A 25,537-nucleotide genomic window follows, 5' to 3' on the forward strand; every position below is an offset into this window, starting at 1 on the left:
ACACCTGCCAATCAAGAACCACAGGTACAGGCCACGGAAAGAAAATACCAGTTAAGCAAGAAAACACTCCGACTATTATTTCAGTACGTGGGTTAATTTATATACAAAATATAATACAGTTAATTCAACCCTTTGACAATGGTGGTTTATTTTGTATTGAAAAATAAACCACATAGCCTATACACGTTGCTGTGTTACTGCGATAGATATTATTACAGAACACTGCGATGCATCCGCAAAAATCAGGTATGTTTTGTTTCTTCAATTCGAAGACTAATTCCTGACGTAACACGTTAGGTAACCACCAGCTCGCCAGAGGGCGTATTCACTGGGATGGTACAAAATGGCTGCGCCCGTTATATATAACCACAGCATCGTAAAGGTCTAAAATTAACGAGCTACTCTCGATTCACTAATATCAAAACCTATATTAGCTCGGCCATTTACCTTTCGACCGACCGTTCAAAAATGCGCCAAATTCCCTCAATCAAAATTGCGCACCCTTTTCTCTTTGGCATTTAACTGCTCCATTCAAATTCCATAGCACCACCACCATCCCCACCCGCCTGCTACCGATTTGATCGGGCTGCTGGTGCTCCCTTGCACCTGCCAGTGCAGGCGGTCCCTCCTCTCCCCTCCCCCACCTTTCCTGTTATGGACGGAGGAGCCGGCCAAGGCCGGCTCTTGTGCCCACGACAGACGTGCGCTACAACAGCTTGTTCTGAATGTGCACGTAAAACCCTATGACATGACATGACATGACATATATAATAGCCGTCACATTTAACCGTTTTATTAATTAACTATACGATTATACTTGTTGATATTAAGCAATAATGTGCATTACGTATCGTTGAATATGCACACCAGTCCAAAAGTCTTGCTTTAGCATTAATAAGAATATTACCATTGACATTTTCTGTCCCGGGTCAGATCCTGGCTATCCAGAGACGGGACTCGGGACAGACATGCTCGAAACCTTCGTGGTATATGAGCATGGCAAAATTATCCGCTTCGCTCCATTGACTTTTGGCCAAACCTGATGATTCTCCATTAGTAATAATTAAAAGAACCCTTGCTGATTTATGGTGGTAGCGGGGTTTCTCTCTTCGTCTTTATCGACCAAATATAATCATCCGATAAACTTCAAATTAAGAGATTATAGTTAAAATGCGTAGAGGGACCGATTATATAAACTAGTCCTACTTCTTTTCTGACCGGCCTCGGTGGCGTCGTGGTTAGGCCATCGGTCTACAGGCTGGTAGGTACTGGGTTTGGATCCCAGTCGAGGGCATGGGATTTTTAATCCTGATACCGACTCCAAACCCTGAGTGAGTGCTCCACAAGGCTCAATGGGTAGGTGTAAACCACTTGCACCGACCAGTGATCCATAACTGGTTCAACAAAGGCCATGGTTTGTACTATCCTGCCTGTGGCAAGCGCAAATGAAAGATCCCTTGCTGCTAATCGGAAAGAGTAGCCCATGTAGTGGCGACAGCGGGTTTACTCTCAAAATCTGTGTGGTCCTTAACCATATATCTGACGCCATATAACCGTAAATAAAATATGTTGAGTGCGTCGTTAAATAAAACATTTCTTTCTTTGTTTACTTCTTTTCTGCGACTGTACACATTTTGTTAGTGCTCTGAATATAAGTGTAGAAAATACAACGAGGGGGAGATAACTACGATCGTCATGTTTGTGTTTATACCTGTTTTGGTATTTAGTTTTAACTTCTTTCTCTGTGTTGTATGTTAATGGTTGTGTAAGTGTTTATTTTTTGCTGCACATTTACATATTCTGTAAACAAAAAACCAAAACAGAAATGATAACTCGTTTGTATTCTAAACGATTGAGGATTGGAAAGTGGTCCAACTATTCTATTGCCATTCCAATTTCCATGATTCCTGATTCAATAATTTATTGTTGATACAATGATTATCAGATTATAACACAGCACATTCTATTACCGATAGGTTTTTCAAAAATATTATTAGTCAGTCCTAGGACTGTCAATTGCTGGTTCTTCTATGGGGTCGGGGGGGGGGGGGGGGGTATAATATCCGCCCGGTCCCCTCCATTATTATTTTTAGTTAGGGTTGAGGGTTAGGGTTGGGGTTGGGGTTAGGGCTAGGTTTGGGGTTAGGGTTGGAGTTAAGGTTAGGGTATGGGGAAGGGGGGACCAGGCGGATATTTTTCCGAGGGGGGTGGGGTGGGGGGACGTAGCCCAATGGTAAAACACTCGCCTGATGCCCAGTCAGTCTTGGGTTGATCCCAGTCGGTAGACCAATTTGTCTATTTCTCATTGTAGCCAGTGCACCCCAACTGGTATATCAAAGTCTGTGGTATATGCTATCCTGTCTGTGGGATGGTGCATATAAATGATCCCCTGCTACCAGGGTTTCTGCCAGAGGGTAAAATGGGGTATGGTGCCATACCCAAATTTTTGGCAGATTTTATGTTTTTAAGTTAACATTTTGACAAAATTATTTACTCTTATCATTACTGTATGCTTTTCTTAACCCTAAACGTAACCCATTTTGTTTCTGGGGGAGGTTTTCATACCTCCTGTTGACTATGGTTGTATTCAATTCCATAGTGCCATACCCAACAATTTCTTTCTGCAGTCTGCAGGAACACTGGCTACTAGGGTTTTCCTTCTATGTGTCAAAATTACCATATTTTTTAGTATGACCTACAATAGGCAATGATTAATCAGTGTGCTCTAGTGGTGTCGATAAACAAAACAAACTTTTCTTCTTCTGTGTTCAAGCTACATAACATGTAGTTGATCAAGAATATGCTCTGGAGATTGTTGTTCTGTTTGACGTGGACAGTCGTCAATGTCTACCAGTTTCGGGCCGTACCTGTAGGACCGGAGATGATAGTCACCAGTCCGTAGTTTGAATATTGCTGTGTGCTAGATTCTCTCCAGGTTGTGGTTTGAGGTCTTAATTGTGATGAAATTGCAGATCTTTCTTTCTTTTGATTATAGTCTAAATTATAATTGCTGGTAAATTCAAATACTTTTACACTTCACCCCATCTGCACAATCAAACACTGAAGGTAGCTCTATACCAAATAACATCTGACTGGGTCAAAGTTCAAAGTGCAGCTAACTTTTTATAGTGCAGTTAGTACTACTAGTCCTGCCATTGGTGATACTTTTGACAGTGTTTGTAAAATTAGAAGGTTTTATGTACACAGCAGATGAATAGGGGCACACCGTATACATTGCAAAATTAGCCAATTGATAATTTTTATACAAAGTGGGTACAACATTTGGTATTTGTTTAAATTAGCCAATTGATAATTTTTATACAAAGTGGGTACAACATTTGGTATTTGTTTAAATTAGCCAATTGATAATTTTTATACAAAGTGGGTGCAACATTTGGTATTTGTTTAAATTAGCCATTTTTTTAAATTTTCAAACAAATACTCTAAAAATATACCAAAAATTTATTTATTTAAAAATTATTTCCAGTGTGATGCCTGCTGAATCCAGTTTTTATTTTCTCCTAGTAAACAGGGCTAGCTCTGGATGAGAAAAATATTTCACCAAGTTGTCTATTAAACTCAAAAATTGCAGATATCGACAATTATTTTCTGAAAAATGTCAATTATTACACGAGATTATTTCGCCAAATTGAAATAAAATATGCCAACAACTTTCAAAATTCACAATTGGCAAATTTGGCGAGTGCAAGAGCTAGCCCTGTGATTGTCATGTGGCATTGTGCTTTATGGGGTACCTGTAAAACTATGTACTACAATTTTGTGCGAAACTACTTGTACAGATTTTGGTGTTGTAGAAACATCTGGTTATATCGAACCACAGTCAACAGGTGGTATGGGGGGGTGGGGGGGGGGTGGGTGGCGGGCCTGCCCCAGAAAGAAAATGGGTTACATTTATGGTTAGGGTTAAGAAAGTCATACAGTAATAATAAGAGTAATTAATTTTGTGAAAAGGTTAATTTACCAAACAAAAAAATCTGAAAAATGTTTTGTGTGTGGCACCATACCCATAATTTGGTTGATATATTGCATATAAGAAGTCACATACGTTAACATTACATCACCTGAGAGTTTATTTGGTATAGTACAACCTGAAAAAAACTACGAATCTTAGCTGACTGACTATGCATAGTTAACTTCACCATTTGTTTACTCATGTGTACATTTTTTAAATACTGTAAATTAGGAAATGTTTGTGAGCATAAAATGTTAGCAAATTTAGCGAGATCTTTCAAGACGCTAATCTTTCGTGATGTCCACTAAATTAAAAGAAATGTACAAAAGACTGTCACAAAAGCCTTTGTGCAATTGTTTTGTCTGTGATCAACTGAATTATAAGGCACAACAATGGTTGTACTATTAATTAAACCAAAAGGATAGTAAACAACATTACATTTATAGTTAGTTAGCATGCACAGTAGGGCAATTTTCTACTAAATTCAAGATATCTGTAAGCTATGTAACGTCAAGATTTGTCAAAAACTTTATTTCAGCTGATCCTACAACTTAAGCTTATTAATTTTTAGTTTCTGAAATGCTGACCTCGCTAAAGTTACTAAATTTTACAATCGAAGATTGCCGAATCCATAAAAAGTACAAATGTTTTCATTGCTCAAATAAAATATAACTTTTATTAAACATACAAATGGATACAGGTATGGGACAAAATAGAGGCTGTTAAAAATACTGTTAAATTACATTACGGTAACTGTCGTAAATGTTTTGTCAATTGCTTTTTCGTACACAACGCGGCTTGTTTCCTTTGATGTCCAAGGTGCAGACTGATCGTTGTGGTTTTTTGGTTTGTGGAAAAAAGTGTCCATTTGGAAATAGCGAAAATAGGTGCTGTAAAATATAGTATGGTGCTGGAAAATAAAGAGGGACGCAGAAAAATAAAGGAGGGCGGAGAACGTGAAAGGAGGGCGGCAAAATGCAATAGCGGGGCGGGGCGGGCCGCCCCACTTAAACGGAGAAACGAGAACACTGGTTAGATATGTCGCTAATATGTCACTTATTTGGAGTTCACTAAATTTTAAGGTTGCTAAATTAATATTTTATGATTTACAGTATATTTAATAAATTATATAATAAAATCTTTAAACAATTATTAATTTTGTTTTATTTATTGTCAGAAAATGTTGCCAGGTCCTGGTGTGAGGAAACGAAATCGACGTCCAGCAGTGTCAACCGGACTTGCTCAGATTGAAACCGTCATGGCCGATTCGGCCTTGAGATTCCGACGCTTACCAACACGAGCCAAGTTCTGTCTGGCCTTCTCTCTCGTCTTCTCCATTTTGTTCTACGGCACGATAGTTCAGTCCTACTTATTTCCGAAAGTCTTGGACGAAGCTTTCGTTGAAACTGACAAGTGTCCCGCATGTTACGGCAACAGCGCTTGTGGATTTTTCTTCAACCGCGTCAAGTTCACGGGAATGTCCAAGTTCCGTATCGTAGATTTTATCAATTTGAAAAACGTTCATTTTGGTGTGCACGAGGACACGAACGTTGTTTTAAAAAAGCTGGCCCACGACAGTGAACTGAAAAAGATTGACAACAAAATCTGTTCGGACGCCAACCGCCCGGAAAACTGCGACGTTGCGCGAGTTGTGTACATCAGCAACATGGCACAGACAGTTAAGAAACACCCAGTGCAACCGAGCATGTTGAAAGAGCTGACACTTTCCATGTTTACGTGTGCGTCGTACCGACTCGTTGACAGAGTCTGGCATTATTTTAAGGAGAGGTCGAAACCATTTGACATATTTTTTCGGGACAAAGTTCAGCTTCTGTATATCGCCATGGTCAACACGGAGCCATTACTTCTACAGGTGAGATTTACAGAGAAGATAAAATACAATTATTTAGAACTGATTCTCTGTATAAAAAAATGAATATATTTTTGTAACATGTCACAATATGGGATTTTTTTATACAGTGAAACTTCTCAAGACTGGACCCTCTGTATTAAACTGGGATTCCCTCAAAGGTATATTACAGGGGTGAGAATTCTCTTTGGATCAGCGGTTTTCCTCTCATGGAACATTGCGTTTCCTCGCAGTTTAATCGTCCTTGCCTCCGGACCTCTCTATCGCCCCAGACCCCTCTAGATTTCCTCTGTTTTACAGTTCACCAATTCCCACCCCTGGTATCAAAGCCATGATATGTGGTGCCCTGCTTGTGGGAAGGAGTGTAGTCTACAAAAGATCCATTGCGGCTAATGGAAAATGTAGCATGTTTTCTCTGCACACTGTCAAAATTACTACATATAAATGTAGCCGATGATTAAGTAATCAATATGCTCTAATGATGTTGTTAAAGTTAAAATAAAACAAACTCCCCACGATATTGTTAAAGCGCTTACATTTTCAGTGCCAGCTTGGTTGTCTATGACAATCAGTAATAAACTGTTGTTAAATGAAAGGGTGCTGAGGGCCCTGCACCTAATGAGGTATGAAGGACATGTTTCACCTGTTAGAAGTGTGAATACCTGTGTACTGTAAAGGGTACTGAAGGCCCTGCACCTAATGAGGTATGAAGGACATGTTTCACCTGTTAGAAGTGTGAATACCTGTGTACTGTAAAGGGTGCTGAGGGCCCTGCACCTAATGAGGTATGAAGGACATGTTTCACCTGTTAGAAGTGTGAATACCTGTGTACTGTAAAGTTTTAAAAGTTGTTACAACCAACAGTTGATTGTCACATACAGCCAAGTAAAGCATAGAGCCAATTGATTTAAAGCCCTTACACGATGCCAAAGCACTTACTTACACACCTACGGCGTAGTGGCCCGCTACGCCATATGGCTATACCCCTGAAACTAACTTTTTATATTAGCTATAGCTGCCTATCTTTTTTTTCTAACAATCTACTTACAGAGACGATGAACACCCTGCCCAGGTCTTATCACTGTAAATGACATGGATTGTTGTTTTTAGTCCACTACCGGTTCAGCCGGAGGGGTGTGTGGGTTTTGCCTGTGTATTTTTGCCATGTCTTTTCGTTTGTCTGTCTGTCCGTCCGTCCGTCCCACATATAGTTTTCCCCACAATGCCTCGAGATATTGAACTGGGATTTTGTGTATTGCTTTACCATGTACTATTACAGATGAAATTTGACTTTCATGCAAAAGGAGATATGAAAATTAGTTTTCTGAACTTTTATTTCACAGGTGCGGGATCGAACCACCTCTGTGGATCCTTTCAACTCATGTGGATTCATTCCAACCAGTGCACCACAACTGGACAAAGGCTGTGGTATGTGCTTTCCTATCTGTGGGAAAGTGCATATGAATTACCAAATGTTTGACATCCATTAGCCGATGATTAATTAATTAATTAATGTGCTCCTGTGGTATTGTTAAACAAAACAAACTTTTTAAAATTTTATTTCACAATGCAATAAAATATTGAACTGATATTTTGTATATAGTTTTATCATGTACTGTTACAGATCAAGTTTGACTTTCATGGCGATGTACCATAACCCATTTGTCACAGAGTTATGGCCCTTGAAAAATATGGATACAGTAGGTAACAGTACTCTTAGAATGCTTGTTCAATCTAATTTAGATAAATATTTTTACTATTAATACTAATCACGACTCAAATTAATTTTGCAGACTTTCCCTGCCAAAGAGGGCTGGCCATTCCCGGAGTATTTTGGAGCGTGTGGGCGGTACATCATGGTGGAGAATGCAGGGCGGTCGCTGGCAGAGTTTTATAATGCTCCGTTCGAACAAAGGGTTTTGTCCTTTAACTGATTTTTTCTTTCTTTTTTTTAATTTGTTTTTTTATTATCCCTAGATCTATGACAATGTCATGGTTGGGGAGCCCTGAATGACTTATGGTACATGCATCAAATAAATTACATCAAATGATTTTAAAATGCATTACAAACTTCAAAAATAATGTATTCAGTATTTGACCTAACCCTGGCAATTAAGCAAATGGACATGACAAAAAATATCCTGTACAAAAATAGTAATTTTATGGTATAAGTGTGAGAGAGGAGTTTGTTAGTATTAATTTATCCACGAAACAAAAAAACAAAAAAACAAAAAACAAACTGTTGCAATTTCCACAGCACTGCTAATGGCCGGGGTTGTTTGACCACACACCTCAAGCCACTTCATTGAAGCTTTATCAGAATTTACATATTCAATTAATACTGTGGCATCTCCAAACACATGCCTGCTTTATGGAAAGAAAGAAAGAAATGTTTTATGTAACGACGCACTCAACATGTTTTATTTATTTTAAGGGATCTTTTATTTGCGTTTCCCACAGGCAGGATAGCACAAACCATGGCCTTTGTTGAACCAGTTATGGATCACTGGTCGGTGCAAGTGGTTTACACCTACCCATTGAGCCTTGCGGATTTGGAGTCGGTATCTGGATTAAAAATCCCATGCCTTGACTGAGACCCGAAGCCAGTACCTACCAGCCTGTAGCTTTATGGAGGTGACTACCAACTGTTCCTGTGTGTTGTTATCTAACCAGATTACTTGTGATTTCAGGTTGATTTAGCCTATCAGATTATGAACATTGCTGAGAAGCTGACGAACAATGCTGAAAAGTTTGCTCTATATTGGACCGATGTCACCTACGACAACTTCGCTGTAGATTCGGCGGGACGAGTGATGGTCATCGATGTAGAGAACATCATAGTCGTCGACAAACTGGCCATAGAAGCGAGTGAGCTCTTTTAAACATACTACTTCAAGACATTTTCTCTTTCTATGTCCCTTTCTTTGTCTCTTTCTATCTGTCTCTTTCTATCTGTCCCTTTCTTTGTCTCTTTCTATCTGTCCCTTTCTTTGTCTCTTTCTATGTGTCCCTTTATCTTTTTCTATCTGTCCCTTTCTTTGTCTGCCATTGTTTCTCTCTGTGTCTCTCTCTCTCTCTCCCTCTCTCTCTGTGTCTCTCTCTCTCTCTCTCTCCCTCCCTCTCTCTCTGTCTCTCTCTTTCTCCCTCTCCACCCCCCCCCTCTCTCTTTGACTCTTAGTTTTCAAATATGTCGAGCGTGTCGTTAAATAAAATTTTCCTTCCTTCTCTCTCGGTCTGTTACCTGTCTCTCTGTCTTTTGTATTTTATCAGTCTCTCTCTCTGTTTGTCTCTCTATCTGCCTGTCTCCATTTTTGTCTCTCAGTTTGTAATTCTTTGTCAGCCTATTGCAATCTCTCTGTGTTTCTGTCTGTCAGGTTATCTCTCACCTGACGAGTCATAAGTAATGTTTAGTGAACACATTATACCCTCCCAGTCCCCCAACACAAACATTGCCTTATGACTGTTGCCCTATGACTGGTATATTCATTTGAAAATTCTTTTCTGTTATTTTGGTAGGAGTAACCTATAGCAGTAGTACCGGTAGTCTGTGTTATAGTTAGTGATTTTTTCTTCCTTGCACACCTTTCCAATTGACAGTCATTTCATTCGTGTGGTGCTCCTGCAAATCTTAATTTTGTGTAACCTATTTTTTGTTATGGCACCACAAATTTCAAGAACCATTTACATGACTATAATGAGTTACATGGATTTATTTCTGCGTTACCGATAAATGGATCAGGCAAATTTTCAATTTTGAGGGGCCTGTTTTAAGGAACATTAGCATAAGAAAGTGATCCTTGTAAGCATACGAGATGGGGGAAGGGGAGCGACCAGGACAAAAACAATAGAAATAATCAGGGAAATTAGTTGGCCTGAAAGCCTTTCACCATGTATTTCCATCATTCTACCCACAATATTAGTTGAAACCCATGTAAAAATGCATAGTTTTAGGTTGAGAATCCTGTATAACTGTTTGGCAGTAATGCCAATATGAATATAAATGTTGTTACAAAATTCAGGCATTTTCATTTAATTCGGACAAAGATCAGCCCCCCCACCCCCCCCATCCCCCCACCCCCGGGTGTTCAGCATTATTGTTTTGTTTTGTCTTTTACACAAGTACAACACTTGAAAAATTAACATCTTTTCTTCTTCATTTTTTTTCCTTCATTTTCTCTAACCAGCGAAACCAAAACACTGGGACGACTACATAGAAAACCCGTTTGATGACTGTGACGGGTGAAACTGTTTGAGTATCGACATGTCCAGCCTCTGTACGCATGTTAATTCCGACCACAACTATTACGCAGCCTGTCGCAACTTGCTGTCACAGTATGCAAATCACCCGGGTCAGCCTGGGGGTCTTCTCCACGACATGCCGGCGCAAGTGGAGGATGAATGGGACCTCACTAACCTGCTCAATGAGTGCGTGCGACCTACGACCCCTCAGGCGCGGTGGAAGGTCAAGGACAAGTTGATCGACGCGTTCAAACACTTGAGGACAGCATACGCGTCTGACAAGGCGGATGTGGATTTTTTTAAGCAAGACTTGAAACGCAAGAAGCCCATTGTGATGGATGAAAAACACGTAGTAAAGTCATGATTGTACAGAGAGGGAGAAGGATGGAGGCAGGGAGAGAGAGCGAGAAAAAACCCTTCTAGGACAAGTGTGATTATGAAAGAAGAAGTAAACATTTTAAATACAGTCTAATCGAGTCATGATTGTACAGAGAGAGGGAGGGTGGGAGGATAATAATGATTTTCAAATCTGGCATAATAATTTTTTATTGATATTTATTAAATGATGTTTTGTCTTCTGGTATACTCATTAATAATTAAAAAAGAAATTTACATTCCATTTCATGGACGTAGAGTGGAGAGAGAGACAAAGGGAGAGAGACAAGGATTGAATAAGAGACGGGGAGATTTTTATTTGCACTTCACATAATATATGTATAAGCTTTTGCATTTATTTTAGCTTGTCTAAAAGTCACCTTTCTCAATTTACAGAAGTGCTAAATCTGGTTGTGATTTGAATGCTAATAAGTAAATTAAAGATTGGTTTATTAGCACGCGGCTTATCTCTTTCTTAAGGCGCTACCACACAATACGAGTGCCTCGTACGAGAATAGCCGATTACATAGCAATGTTGTCTTGTCAATATTGACTATTCTCGTATGAGGCATATATATCATGTAGTGTCTCCATTAGTCACATACATACTACCATAAGCGTACGAGACAGGGGAGCAAAACCTCAAATTCGGGCCACAATGATAGAGATATTCAGGCAAATGGTACTAACATGAGACCTTTTTGCCATGATGTACATGTATTTCCATCATTCTACCCTCAGAATTAGTCGTAATCCATGTAAAAATGCTTAGTGATTTGTTTGTGACCCTATATAGCTGTTCGGTAGTTATGCTAATATGAATAAATGTTAACCAGATTCTGGCATTTTAATTTAAATTGGACAAAAGCCAGCCTGCCCCCAACAAAAATGGGAGCCCATATGCCTATGCATACTACCATAATTGTAGTACATGTATATAGAATAGAATACATTATTAGTGATATAGCCATTAAATTAAACATGAAATCAATATTCTTATTGAATGTATAATGTTAAACATTCCTTTATAAGGTATTTGTCGCAGTGCTTTCCCCTAAGTAATATGCTTACACATTCCACTTACACATTCCATGCTCTTTACATTCTATCAGGGCTTCTAGAACTAGAATCTTTATAAAATCCACTAGCCATGGGATCAGTGATTTTTATACTTTACTAGCCAGTTAAAAATTCACTAGCCCTACTTTACTTTAAGATAATACAATTTTACTAAATAATAGTAATAATCAGATTTGTCACCGAAAGAGGGAAACAGAGCTTAAAAACACTAACACTGGGGCTTTTATTATTCAAATTAACAAACTAGACTTAACTGCAACATGTGACAACAAAAATTCACTAGCCGTCTGGCATGACAATAGTAGTTATTTACTTGCGCAACATTAAATATCAGTAGCCAATGTTTGACATCCAATAGCCGATGAATAATAAATCATTGTGCTCTAGTGGTGTCGTTAAACAAAACAAACTAAACTTTAACTTTCTTGATTGGTAGAATATCTCCACAATACTTAGATATAAAGATATTAAAAAATCACAAAGGGCTACTTAAACTTTTTAATTGCATTGAAATGTCGCCAGTATAATGATAATGATCTAAGAATAACACTTACTAAAGCATGTTATTACAGATGACCTTGTGCTTTTTCAGCTAATCCAACTACTTAAGCACAGAAAATATTACAGAGCTGAATCGTGAAAAGTATTTAAGAATTAAAAAAAAAAATTAATCTAATTTTAGTTTGCATATTAATATTGTGTATTTGCTAGTTGCCATATTATGTGAAAATCACTCCCCAGCATTATACTGTACATATTGTATTTTGACATTTTGTATATATTGCCCAATTGCTGATGTATTTTGTGTGCTGGGGTGTCATTAAATATTCATTCATTTTGTATATATTGTTTATTCCGATGAGTTGTAAAATTTAATGCAATAAATAAACTTGAAACTAGATACAGGCCCTTTAATTGTATTGTTTTATTTATTGTCGCTCTTTTGCTGGGCACGAGGTACTAGTCAGTGATTGGAATAGCCAAATATGCTGCCAGGTATAGCCCTACTGAATGTGAAATTGTATAAAAACTTATAGCAACCAGTGGCGGATCCAGAAAATCCATTTAGGGGTGGGGGGCAATGACATGAGGCAAAATGCCAATGGAACTTTCGGGGAGGTTTGGAGGGGATTGTAAAAAATAAATTAATTAATATATAATAAAGTTATAACTGTCGCACCCATTACTATATGAATTTTCTACCTTCGTTGAGAAGTTTTAGGCCCATAGGTAAAATATTGTTAACATAGAAACAATCAAAATTGTAAGTAATACAAATGTACTTATTTCCCACCTATTTGGTGTTGCATTTTAAAAAACAACAACTTACAATTGGTTGCTATTTCAAAATTATTTTACCTTTGAACCTAAATTTTTCATACCATAAGATCAAGGGCAATGCAAACGGTACAGCCATGGCCGTACCACGTTTTTGTTGTGAAATATATTCCTTGCATCTGTAAAAATGTCCTTTACATATTAAAGGTCATGGTATGTGCTGTCCTGTCTGTGGGAAAGTGCATATAAAAGATCCCTGGCTGCATTAGGAAAATGTAGCGGGTTTCCTCTGATGACTGACGTATCAGTAATACCAAATGTTTGACATCTAATAGCCAATGATTAATTAATCAATGCTCTAGTGGTGTCATTGAACAAGACAAACTAACTGGTTGCAGGTTGTAGGTGTATGATTAGTACCAGTCGATGGAACTCCCATGCACGTCTCTCTCTCGCTCACCCCCCCTCTCTCTCTCTCTCTCTCTCTCTCTCTCTCTCTCTCTCTCTCTCTCTCTCTCTCTCTCTCTCTCTCTCTCTATATATATATATATATATCAACATGGGCTATATAGTGTAACACGCATGAGTGTTCCATCGACTGGTACTAATCGTACACAAGATTTGACTGACATTCCAGAAACACAATACTAGACACATGTAGTAAACATTCACTTTTTTCCAAAGGAAGTCATAAAATTAGTTTGCCCTTGATCATGTGTGATATGTTTGATGATGATGATGATGATGATGATGTAAGAGGATATGCTTGATGACGACGACGACGACGACGATGTTTAACCGATAATTCTGAAACATTGAATATTTAAACACATAGCAAAACATTCATGTTTGCCACAGTCATATATTTAGATTGACCGTGATCGTGTGTAATTACCGTGACCTTAAATTATCTAAGTCGTGATTGGAATCAACTAGACAGCTTCAAAACTATATATATAGACACTTATTTTGTGTTTTTAGGTTGTTTGGTTACATAGATATGTCATTTTCTGAAATTCCAATGTTTCATCACTGTGTTGCCATGACGCTTACCCCCACCATCACTTTTATGGCAAACAAGCAGATTATGATAGCTGAGGGTCCTGGCTAACTGAAAAATATGGTGACCGAAAATCACTAAAAGAGGGGGGGGGGGGGGGACCGAAAATCCCTAAAGGGGGGGGGGGGGGGGGGTCTTGGTGGCGCACAGACTAAATACTCTGCCATACTTGAAAACTCGTTTGACCCTTAACTGATTTAGAGTGGTATAAATGGACATGGGTTGTGGCTTTGGAAGTCAAACAGCACATCGGCTTAGAATTTAAAACTTTATTGTAAACATATACAGTATAAATTATATTGCCCCCCCCCCCCCCCCCCCCACCACACAAAACTAGAAAGGAAAAACAAAAACCACAACCCTCCTACAAAAGCACAACGACAACCCCCCTCAAAACAACAACGAAGCCCCCCCAAAAAGAAGCCCAACCCAAAACACACAACAAAATCAACCCGACAACAAACAAAAGAACAAAAACATACAAATACCCCCCCCCCCCCCCCAACAACAACAAACAAACAATGCATACGTTCGCTAAAATGTTTATTAAGAAAGAAAGAAATGTTCAAACATTTTATTTTTATATACATATAAAATTCTCTGTGCTACAAATACCGAATATAGTGACGTCAGAAGTTTGAGAATTTCTGCAAACTTTCCTAAATTGTAAATGTATCAGTGGCGTGCTAACGTAGGTAGCGTTTTATAACGAAAGTTGACGATGGTCATGAGCAAAATAGCTGGACACATTGAACGAAGGAGAAAAGGCTGGTTAGAACACAATCTAATTAAAATTAGCTCCACTGGTTAATTACTATTACATGTGGATCTAACAGCACCCCGTTGGAGCTCATGTCCAATTGGCCTTTCATTCGACCATTCAAAACCTTGCTTGCAAAATCATGCTAGTGATTTGAAAAGAATTTGAAAACATTCGGGATTATGCCGAGGGTATACGAAATGATTCACGTGAATTACGAAGTATGCCGGAAACTAATTTCAATATAAAATTTTATATAAAATTCGTTTCAAGACGACCAAAACCCCCCAAACAAAACGTGATGGTATAGCCATAAAATCGGTTTATACTGGTATACAATCCAGAGTTTATTACTGCACTGTTTTTTTAATGTTGAAATAGACCAACAAGTTCGCCTATTACATAGATAGTCTCGCCCGATATTTTTAGAATTTGTATGCTCCCGAATAACGCTATAAAAGGCGAAGTGTAATTGGTCGATATTTAAATTGTTATTTCTAGATGAAATGTCACCTGGACATGGGAGTCCACGCAATTCTGTTAGATCTACTGGTAGACCAGTAGAGCTAATTTTAATCAGATTGGTACATCAAGCACGTACATCTAGGTCAGGGATTTCCCACTGCACGCAGTTTTCCAAAACATTGATATTAGCCAACATACGTTTGTTTGGATTTTCTGACGAGCAATTACAGCATTTGCACGAACGATCCGTCGTTTGTGTTGATATTGGTTTTGCATAACCGATAGACGAACGACAAAATCGTTCGTACCAAATTTTATGCCCTGTTTATATGTGCGCGCGCACGCGTCTGTCACTATAGTTGTGTTTTAATGATAAATATATAGGGGACACCCCAAATAAAATACACAAAGGAATATCAAAGCACTGCGGTTTCTTCATGATTTTCTCTCTGCTCAACGTGCTGCAAGTCTTTCTTACAGAATCTATATGACACAGCCGTGCAAAACGTGTGACTTATGACGTTACATGACGTTCTGATACGATCCCTGGAATAATAAATTAATTAATAAATTAATACATACATACATACAATTATACATCCATCCATCCATCCATACATACATACATAAATGTGCAAATAATAGTAGTAGTACATGTGAGTGAGTGAGTGAGTGAATGAATGAATGAATAAAGAAACTCACAGATACCATTCCACAGCGAACAAGAGAGATATCCCATTGGTCGGATAGCCCAGTGACGTCAATATGATCAATAACGTCACTATGCTTGCACTCGGCACGGACGGAATGGCAAATGCAGCAACAGATGTTAGAATCCTAAACAGAAAAGAAAATATATTTTAAATCTGGATGATAATTTTAAACGATCATCATAAAAATGCTAACAATGTAAAGATGGATGTAGAGAGAGAGAGAGAGAGAGAGAGAGAGAGAGAGAGAGAGAGAGAGAGAGAGAGAGAGAGAGAGAGAGAGGGAGAGAGGAGGGGAGGGGAGAAAGACAGAGAGAGAGAGAGAGAGAGAGAGAGAGATAGAGAGACCACTAGAGCACATTGATTTATTAATTATTGGATTTGCTAATTTTGACATTATAGTCTTACAGAGAAAAGACACTACATTTTCCCATTAGTTCCAAAGGGACTTTTTTATATGCATCATCCAACAGACAGGATAGCACATACCACGGGCTTTGATATACCAGGCATTGTTCACTGGCTGGAAAGAAAAATAGTCCAATGGGCCCACAAACGGGGATCGATCCCTGACCGACCGCGCATGAGGCGTGCTTTTTACCACTGAGCTCATCATCGATTAAAGTGTCATTTGACCCGAAACAATGATGTTGTTGTCATTCATTCAAAACAATGGTGCTACTACAAATACACCGTACCAAATCACAACGGCGTCACTGATGGAAACTGATCCAAATACAGTCTGACCAATGAAAATTGCTGCTGACGTAATGTAGAGGGCGCTTCCGTCGGCGTTCAAGGTCACGCAGAAAGGAACTACGAAACGAGCCAATCTTTTGTCAATTTTGTTCTTTTCCTCGCAAGAGTTGAGCATTTCAGGTATCGCTACAGCTCTGAAACAAAATACAGGAATGAAAGAAGGAAGGAATGTTTTATTTTACGACTCACTCAGCACATTTTAATTAGGGCTATGCAACAAAATAAATAACAATGTGTATAAAAATTGTATTAGGTAATTGATTTCCCTCGTGTTGTTTTTCATTGGATGTATGGCATTGGTGACCTGGTCATCACCTAGAAGCAGCCAGTCATATGTCTTGAAATTGTTAACACACGTACATGACTGTGGTAACAAGTATGTGTTATCATAGGTAACGAATGATGTTCTCACCAACGGATGTTTAAGAAAGAACGTTCAATATATACATATACATATATATATGTATATGTATATGTATATATATATATATATATATATATATATATATATATATATATATATATATATATATATATATATATATATATACTGTATATTGAATATTAACAAAACGCTTTCAATTTCAGTTCAATTTATTTTACAACTTTTAATCAATTAAGGTTCATGCATGCTGTCACTGACACATTTAAAACTTAAAAAGTTTGTTTTGTTTAACGACACCACTAGAGCGCATTGATTTATTAATCATCGGCTATTGGATGTCGGACATATGGTCATTCTGACACAATAATAAAGAGGAAACCTGCTACATTTTTCCATTAGTAGCAAGGTATTTTTTAAATGCACCATCCCACAGACAGGATAACACATACCACGGCCTGATGCACTGGCTGGAACGAGAAATAGTCCAATAATATAACTAGCATAACTAGTATACACATACATGCATCTATGTTTCTGTCCGACTGTTAGCGTGTCTGTCTAAATGTCTATGGTTTCACAGGCTCTGTACAATGTGTGCAGTCTACTATCTCTTGACACTACCATATTCATCAAAACAACAAAAACAAAAGAACACAAAAAAACCACCCAAACTTCCAAACGCAACACACACCCCGCAAAAAAACACCCCAAAAATACCCCCCACCCCCCACCACCACCAAAACAAAACAAAACCCGCAACATAAATGCCTTCAAACTCCTATCCTATCCCCAAAAGAAAAGACAGGAAGGAAGAAAATGTTTTATTTAACGACACACTCAACACATTTTATTTACGGTTATATGGCGTCAGACATATGATTAAGGACCACACAGATACTGAGATAGGAAACCCGCTGTCGCCACTTCATGCACCATCTCAAAGACAGGATAGTACATACCACAGCCTTTGTTACACCAGTTGTGGAGCACTGGCTGGAACGAGATATAGCCCAATGGGTCCACCGACGGGATCGACCCTAGAGCGACTGCGCATCAAGCGAACGCTTTACCACTGGGCTACGTCCCGCCCCTAGAAGAAAAGACAAAGTAACCCCCCCCCCCCAAAAAAAAAAAAAAAAAAAAAAAAAACCCTCATAAAATCTTGCTTACGTAGCTGTTGTAGCGAATCCAATTAACAAGGGTCTAATGATGGAAACGAGGAACGCAAACGGGTTTTGTCTCGTGAGGACGACCAGAATCACGGGAAGAACGATAAACGAGTGGATAAGAATTCCCACAGTGACGGCCAACACGAAGAACCCGAGGTGAGAAAACACTTCGACAATGTCCGTGATTCCCGCAATGGCCGCGGCCACCAGACTGGCTATACCAAGAGGAGCGATCCTGAAATAAGAATTTTGAATTTTAAAAAAATTATAATTGTTATCATTATTTAAAGGGACATTCCTGAGTTTGCTGAATTGTAAAATGTTTCCAACTAATAAAATATTTCTATGAGTAAACTTACACATTAAATATATTTTCTTGTTTAGAATAACAGTGTCTATATATTCAATGTGTTTCTTGTTGTCTTAATATTTGTAAGAAGCTCAAACTGGATTTTGTCTTCATATAATTTCGTACGTTCCAAAACAATATATTTTAGGAAATAAAATGAAATTTAACTTAGTACAAATATTAGAATGTTCAAAAATACGTTTAATATATAGCCACTAATATTTCATGAAAAAAAAGGTATGTAATTACAATCGTTAAAAAGTCTCTGTTAGTCGATAACATCTTAAAAATTGCAGCAAACTCTGAGTTTGCAGCCATTGTAAGATGTTTGCGATAACAGAGCCTTGTTGGCGACTACTATTTCAAAGTAAATACATTTTCTTGTTTAGAATACTCTATAAATTATGATTCTAGGCACAGCGTCAATGGACCCCAAATCTAACGGTAAAATCGCTGTTCATCGCTGCAACCAACGTGCTCGCCGGCGGGTTAGGTGTGGTGCTCTGTGTCGTCATTCAACCAGGTTAGTAATGACGATTATACCTGTGCAGTGTAGTAGATACCACGTGTTGCTTTAAAGTCCCGAGTCGTGATATATATTTTTTCGTACTTACGAAATTATTGGGGAGGTAAAATCCAGCCTGGGCTACTCCAAGCATGAGGACAGCAACAAACACCATGTAAATACAGACGCTGATATGCTAAATAAGAAAATGTATTTAATTTGTGTGTTGCGTCATCGAAAAGACTTTATTGGTCGAAAACATTTTACAATTGTTGTAAACTAAGGACTGTCCCTTTACAGCTATAATTTACAAATGCCTCTTTGTATCGTTGTTTATGTACAACTGCCTTTACCTAGACAGAGCCGTCCCTAGAATAGTTCCAGTTAGTTATAATTTACAAATGCCCCTTTGTATTGTTTGTTTTATGTATAACTGCTCTACCTAGACAGAGCCGTCCCTAGAATAGTGCCCTTTAAAGTTATAATTTCCAAGTGCTCCTTTGTATCGTTTTTATGTATAACTGCCCTACCTAGACCGAACCGTCCCTGGAATAGTGCCTTTTAAAAAAAGTTATCAAAGTCAAATTACAATGATAGTCATACTTATATACGAAGCAAAGTTGATTCTATGGCTTTTCCCCGGATTCCCCCAACCGTTCACCCGTCCCCGGTCAACGCTTCTAAATAATAATTTTTGTGTTATAAAACTCCAAAATGGTTAATTTTGCTATCAAGATGCCAAAGGGAAAAACCCACATTCTTGGGTTATAATAATATGTAAAATAATGCTTAAAATAGTTTTAAAATTATTGTTTAAAAATGGCTAATTTTGCGATTCAGATGCCAAGAGAAGGCGTTTACAGCCATAGAGTTTTACTAAATTTCCCCGACGCCGTACACATCTAGTGCTATGTTTAACAACAAACCTGATCATTAGCCCACCCACTTTAAAACAGTGCTCCGACGGGCCTCAGAGCTCATATAATAATCTTTATTAATGCAGCTAGCGCTACAGAAAAGTGCAGCTATTTTATAGTCATTTAGTGTACACTTCCGTTCGTACACTGTGTTATATATATATATATATATATATATATATATATATATATATATCTATGTATGTATGTATGTATTATATATATATATATATATACACACACGCATTCATATTAACTGCAAATATTAATTTGTTTTATTAAGATGCCCTTTCCCCCTAAAATATGTCCTAGATCAGCCCATGATTTCCGTACAAAGCCCCCCTCCCTCCCAAAAAAAAAAAAACACACCCAAAAAACAACCCAAAAAAACTAAACAAACAACAACAAAAAAAAAAAAAAAAACAACCCCTACCACAACAAAACAAACAAAATTAAAAACAACAACAAACAAAACAACAACCACACAAAATAATAATAATAATAATCAACAGCTTACCAAAACAGTTTCCTTATGATGACCAGTATGATTTCAGTAGAACCCGAAAAGAACTGCAAAAATACTTGAGCGTGATCTTTCACCGAATGGGCAGCCACACCGAGGATTGTACATATTAAAATCAAACCTGAAAACAAAAATACAATCATGAATCTCCTAAATCATAATCATTTTAAATGCATGCTTTGGGTTTTGGTTTTATTATATTGCGTTGATGTGATTATTTGTGGGGTTTTTTTGCTCTTGATTGACATATTAGCGAAAAAATATCGGTTACAAAACCAAAACCCGTACGCCACTAACGTAGGAAGCGGGGGGGGGGGGGGGGGGGGGGGGCACGTACCCCCCGCTTTGTAGCAGCAGCGATGTTTTTATTTTATTTTATAAATGTATTTATATTTTTGTGTTTTGTGTGTGTGTGTCCCCCCCCCCCCCCCCCCCCGCCCCCACTTTTTGGCACCTTCCTACGCCATGGCAGCGCAAAACATTTTTCGTGCTGGGGTGTCGTTAAAGAGTCATTGATTCATTCGATTACAGATAATACTAACCAAGAACATTTACACTGTCGACCTTTCCTAAAGACTTAGACACGACCAACAATGATTCTATGACCGTTCCGTTTGTCGTATTTCGCGCTCTGTGAATGATCTCCCTTGAATACTGTGTCTGAGCCTGAAAAGAAATGAGAAAATAATGTTTCTTGAGCAGGGTGGGGAAGGGTGGGGTGAGGGTGGAGCAGGGTTGCGGAGTGTATTTGAAAATGGAGGGGGAGGGAGGTGCAGGCATTGTTACTTCGATGGCCTGGGGATGAACATTCATGGATTTGAGAGTTCAAACTTGTTACTGGGGTTTTGAGGGTCAGCAAGCATGCTTCCTCGAGAAAACTGTTAATTTTAGATGTTAAAAGACTTCTGACTAGAATAATAGAAAAAATCGTGGTCCCATATACTTGCTGACTAAAATGCTGATACTAACCACCAGCAAAATATATCTGGGACAACATGGTAGAAGAGTTACATATAGGATTCCCGTATTATTTGTTAGGATTAGGGGATGTTTTATATCACATTCCACAACTGACGACTTTCGATATGATATAAAATGTGGGTTACTGATTCAATCGGAATTTGCCAATATGGACGACATAAACGAGCAAAGAGAGTAACAGAGAGAGAGAGAGAGAGAGAGAGAGAGAGAGAGAGAGAGAGAGAGAGAGAGAGAGAGAGAGAGAGAGAGAGAGAGAGAGAGAGAGAGTAACTGGGCCCTCATGGACCCAGGCTAGACTGAAGGGGATCTCGGAGCAGCTGGAACCCAGAGGTGCAGTGTGCACGGACACAGTCTGACACTCGCTAATCCAGTCCCAGCTATGAGCAACTAGCAGGGACAGACATAGGACGTAAGTCATGGAAGACTGTCTAGGAGAAGGAAATTTCTGACCCAAAAACCCGAGCAGGCTAGGCCCGATAGTCTTGTCAAGCAGCTAGCCTAGGAGAAGATGACTCCAATCTAAAACATCATTGGGCAGATAACACTCACCAGTCCTGGTAAAAAAAAAATCAAACTCCCATCAGGTAGACTAGGGGAAGTCAGAAAAAAGATAAGAAAATTGAAGAAAGTTCCAGACCCAGAGATTAGCTCCGGCATGACAAAATATTTCTACAGTGAGCTTGAAGATGCACTGAGAAAGCTCAAACAGAATAAGGCACCAGGCCCTGACAGAATCACAAATGCATACTGATGTGCTCATGCAAAATGCCAGTCAATATGAAAAGCGTTCTCCAAATGTCTGGTCACCAACACACCATCTCCCAGAAATCAAATTGGATGTTCCAGGACTTGCAACAGAGGGGGAGCAATCACCATCTCAACAGCTTGCACTCACCCTAGAACTTATGGACAGGCGATATCCAAAGACAACCTGGATCCATGCATTCACAGATGGCTCAGCGGAGAATGGTATACGAAAACGTGGAAGTGGAACATACATCAGCAATCCAGATGGCTCCTCTGCCAGTTGGTGAGCTAAGCTCGAACTACAGAGCAGAATTGCAAGCTCTGGTTGCCGCGACAGAGCTTCTGATAGAGAAAGGAAAGAAACAGAATACAGTGCTTAAACCCCTGAATGTTCTTAATCAAAGCTGCAAGATGATACTACAGTGGATCCCTGCACATGTAGAAGTTGCAGGCAATGAAAAGGTGGACCAACTGGCCAAAGCAGGCATCTGCTTCCCACAACCCAACTCTTCCATATCATACAGTGAAGCCAAGACAATCCTAAAGCGAAAATTCAAATGTGATTGGAAGACAAGGAATGGTGGATACAGCTCTGACTTTGACAGCATTAACCAACTAGACAGAAAAGAACAAACTTTAATCTTCCGTCTTCACACTGGACATTGTGGCCTAAAGAAACACATAAAAAGGATAGTACTTGCAGAGGTGACACTGGACCACGTTCTACAAACCTGCCTGCACCTAGAAAAAATGAGACAGAAAGTTTGGATGGAAGACACGTTCCTCGACAACAAACTCTGGGGACCTGTCGACGACCTCCGGAAGACGGCAAACTTCATCGCCACATCCGGATTACTGATATGACGCCGTAAAACGATTAAAAACAGAAGAAGAAGAAGAAGAAGAAGAAGAAGAAGAAGAAGAAGAAGAAATTATAAACACATTTATGTTCATTCTTAAATTTATTTTTGTGTTTATATACAATTCAAGGTTGCAGCACATCCACTTGAGCACACCCACCTCAGCTATCAGGGCCATCAGTACAACTATATAGTCATACTGTGTTGCAATGCTACATATCTTAATCCGTACCTGTTTAAACGTTGCTTCAACCATGTTGTCAGGTACAATGTTTCTGTAACGGTAAAAAAACAGTACATAGGTATCTGAAGAGGGAATTTGATTCTCTCCCCCTCTCTCTTTCTCCCTCTCCCCTCTATCTGTTTCTCCGTCTCTCCGTCTCTCTTCCTCTGTTTCTCTATCTTTGTCTGTTTCGCTCTCTGTCTCTCTGTCTGTCTCTGTGTGTGTGTCTCTCTCCCCCCTAAACAATATAGACACCCTCCCGCTAACGTTTCTGCACACGTGGGTCGTGTCAGACTATTTTGAACGTTCCTATTGTACATTCGTATGTGCGAATATATATATATATATATATATATATATATATATATAGTGCTATTCAGTATTCTAATTTATTAGTTACGTTTAGCAAACTTTCATTGTATCACCTACTCCCGGTTCTCATATATGAATCTTTAGTACCCATATGGTTAAAAAATATCTTGGTACATATCAAAGGATATTAAACTCGCTATTATCCTGTTCAATTATTTAGACCCAAAGTTTTTTGCAAATGTTACGTTTATTTCCTATTCGATATTTGTTTTCTTTGCATTTACATGAAAACAAACCCAAACCCCGACAGGTTTTATATACAAATCATCATATAAAATGCACGAAGTTGACTTAATTCCACTTTTTAAAAATCTCTGTGTGTTCGGAATGCACGTTATTTCTCCTATAAATAACTACGGTCATTTGCATATCAAAAGATTGGGATCTGAGGCTACGTGAAGGCCATTATAGCTTGTTTCACTAAATCAAGGTTATTATTGTTTTGCAGTGTGTAACAGCATTGTCTAATCTTTCCGTTAAACATAGATGTAAACAAACAGAACATGTAACCCTTTCTTGTAGGTGCATTATATTTAATCAATTTAGCTAATGTATTATGTATTTTTATTTTATTATATCAATTCTATATTAGCATACCATACCTAACCTAACACAACTGAGGTGTAGCACAGTAATAAACACAAATCACCTCACACACCGCAGGAATGTGCTTTCCAAATTTAAAAATAAATTTAATGCAGGGCCGGACCCAGAAGACCAGGGGAGGGGGATAAAATGTCAAAGGCCACCAACATCAAATAATAATAAAAATGTTATTTAATTTGCCTCTAAATTGGGAACTCATACATATATATAGTATTTATGGTGGTGCTAGGGGCTGGGGTTTGGGGGTGGAGTGTTACATTTGTAATGCGAAAAACCAAAGGGCTATTGTTCGGACTCGTATGGGTTCAACCACTTTTTCATCCCGCAGACACAGCCCTGAATGTCCAAAATACGATAGCATTGCTTGGTCAATAACATCATTATTTCGATCTGTGACTGCACGTGCTATTGTAGCAATGTGTAAACCACGTAAAATACAAGTTAGGTAGGGTATATAAATTCATTGAAAATGTAATAGTCGACATTCTTCTTATTGTTATTTGAGGAAAAATATGGGTAAATCGAAAAACATTTCAGTTGATGTAAAATCGTGTATTAAGAACGTTTTCGATTATTTTGAAGATGAATATCAGCGGTAGACCTAGGTATGCTTCTTATCGAATTGTCGATCGAGTTGCCGCTGCACTTAAAGTTTCGGTTTCAACAGTAAAAAGAACTGTGAAAAATCTAAGCTCTACGAATCCGAGCACAGAAATCACTGTTAAAAAACGCGACCGAAAACTCATCGATTTATTTGATAAAGATGTTATTAGACGACGAGTATACAGATTTTATAGAGAGGGCGAATTACCTACATTACATAAGATTAACGTGGGTTTAAGGGAGGAATGTGGACTCAACATATCCATATCAACTTTACGAAGAACACTCCATGACCTCGATTTTAAATACCAACATATGTCTACAACCGGAAAAGTGATTTTTGAGGACGCCAATATATCAGACAGGAGACTGTCCTATCTCCATGAAATATCCAGTTTACGAGAACAGGGGTATTTAATAGTGTATCAAGATGAGACCTGGGTGAATGTCAACCACACAACATCCCACTACTGGACAGATATCCACCCGGGCACAAGTACCGCCAATCACCTGCCGAAATCAGACGCTGCTGATCGAGTTCCTAAACTCTGTTCGGTGACTGGGAAGGGAAAAAGACTTATTATTTGTCATGCTGGCTGTGATAAATATGGATTGATAAATGGCTGTGAATTGATCTTTGAGGCTAAAAAAACAGACGGAGACTATCATGGTGAGATGAATCATGACAATTTCATCAAATGATTTGAAGAACAACTTATGCCTTCTCT

The 25,537-nt window shown here is 38.5% G+C and overlaps 2 protein-coding genes across 2 annotated transcripts in view; one reads left to right on the plus strand and one right to left on the minus strand.

Moving 5' to 3' along the window:
• Nucleotides 1-1,674: 1,674 nt before the first annotated feature.
• LOC121371538 (divergent protein kinase domain 2A-like) lies at nt 1,675-12,452 on the plus strand. Its single transcript, XM_041497508.1, is given in 5 exon segments — nt 1,675-1,765; nt 5,151-5,846; nt 7,637-7,759; nt 8,534-8,711; nt 10,028-12,452. Coding segments are annotated over 4 exon segments (1,413 nt in total). The 5' UTR covers nt 1,675-1,765; nt 5,151-5,153; the 3' UTR covers nt 10,447-12,452.
• A 2,644-nt stretch (nt 12,453-15,096) lies between these two features.
• Nucleotides 15,097-25,537, minus strand: part of LOC121391796 (excitatory amino acid transporter 1-like) — a 30,946-nt gene continuing 20,505 nt past the window's right edge. Inside the window, exons 6-12 of the mRNA XM_041523317.1 lie at nt 23,238-23,280; nt 20,960-21,083; nt 20,412-20,538; nt 18,125-18,358; nt 16,509-16,703; nt 15,803-15,937; nt 15,097-15,646 (exon numbers count right to left, since the gene is read on the minus strand). Of these exons, the coding sequence (XP_041379251.1) occupies nt 15,517-15,646; nt 15,803-15,937; nt 16,509-16,703; nt 18,125-18,358; nt 20,412-20,538; nt 20,960-21,083; nt 23,238-23,280 (988 nt within the window). The 3' untranslated portion in view covers nt 15,097-15,516. The remainder of the gene's footprint in view (nt 15,647-15,802; nt 15,938-16,508; nt 16,704-18,124; nt 18,359-20,411; nt 20,539-20,959; nt 21,084-23,237; nt 23,281-25,537) is intronic.

This window comes from Gigantopelta aegis, chromosome 1 (genome assembly GCF_016097555.1).
Source record: "Gigantopelta aegis isolate Gae_Host chromosome 1, Gae_host_genome, whole genome shotgun sequence".
NCBI lineage: Eukaryota > Metazoa > Mollusca > Gastropoda > Neomphalida > Peltospiridae > Gigantopelta > Gigantopelta aegis.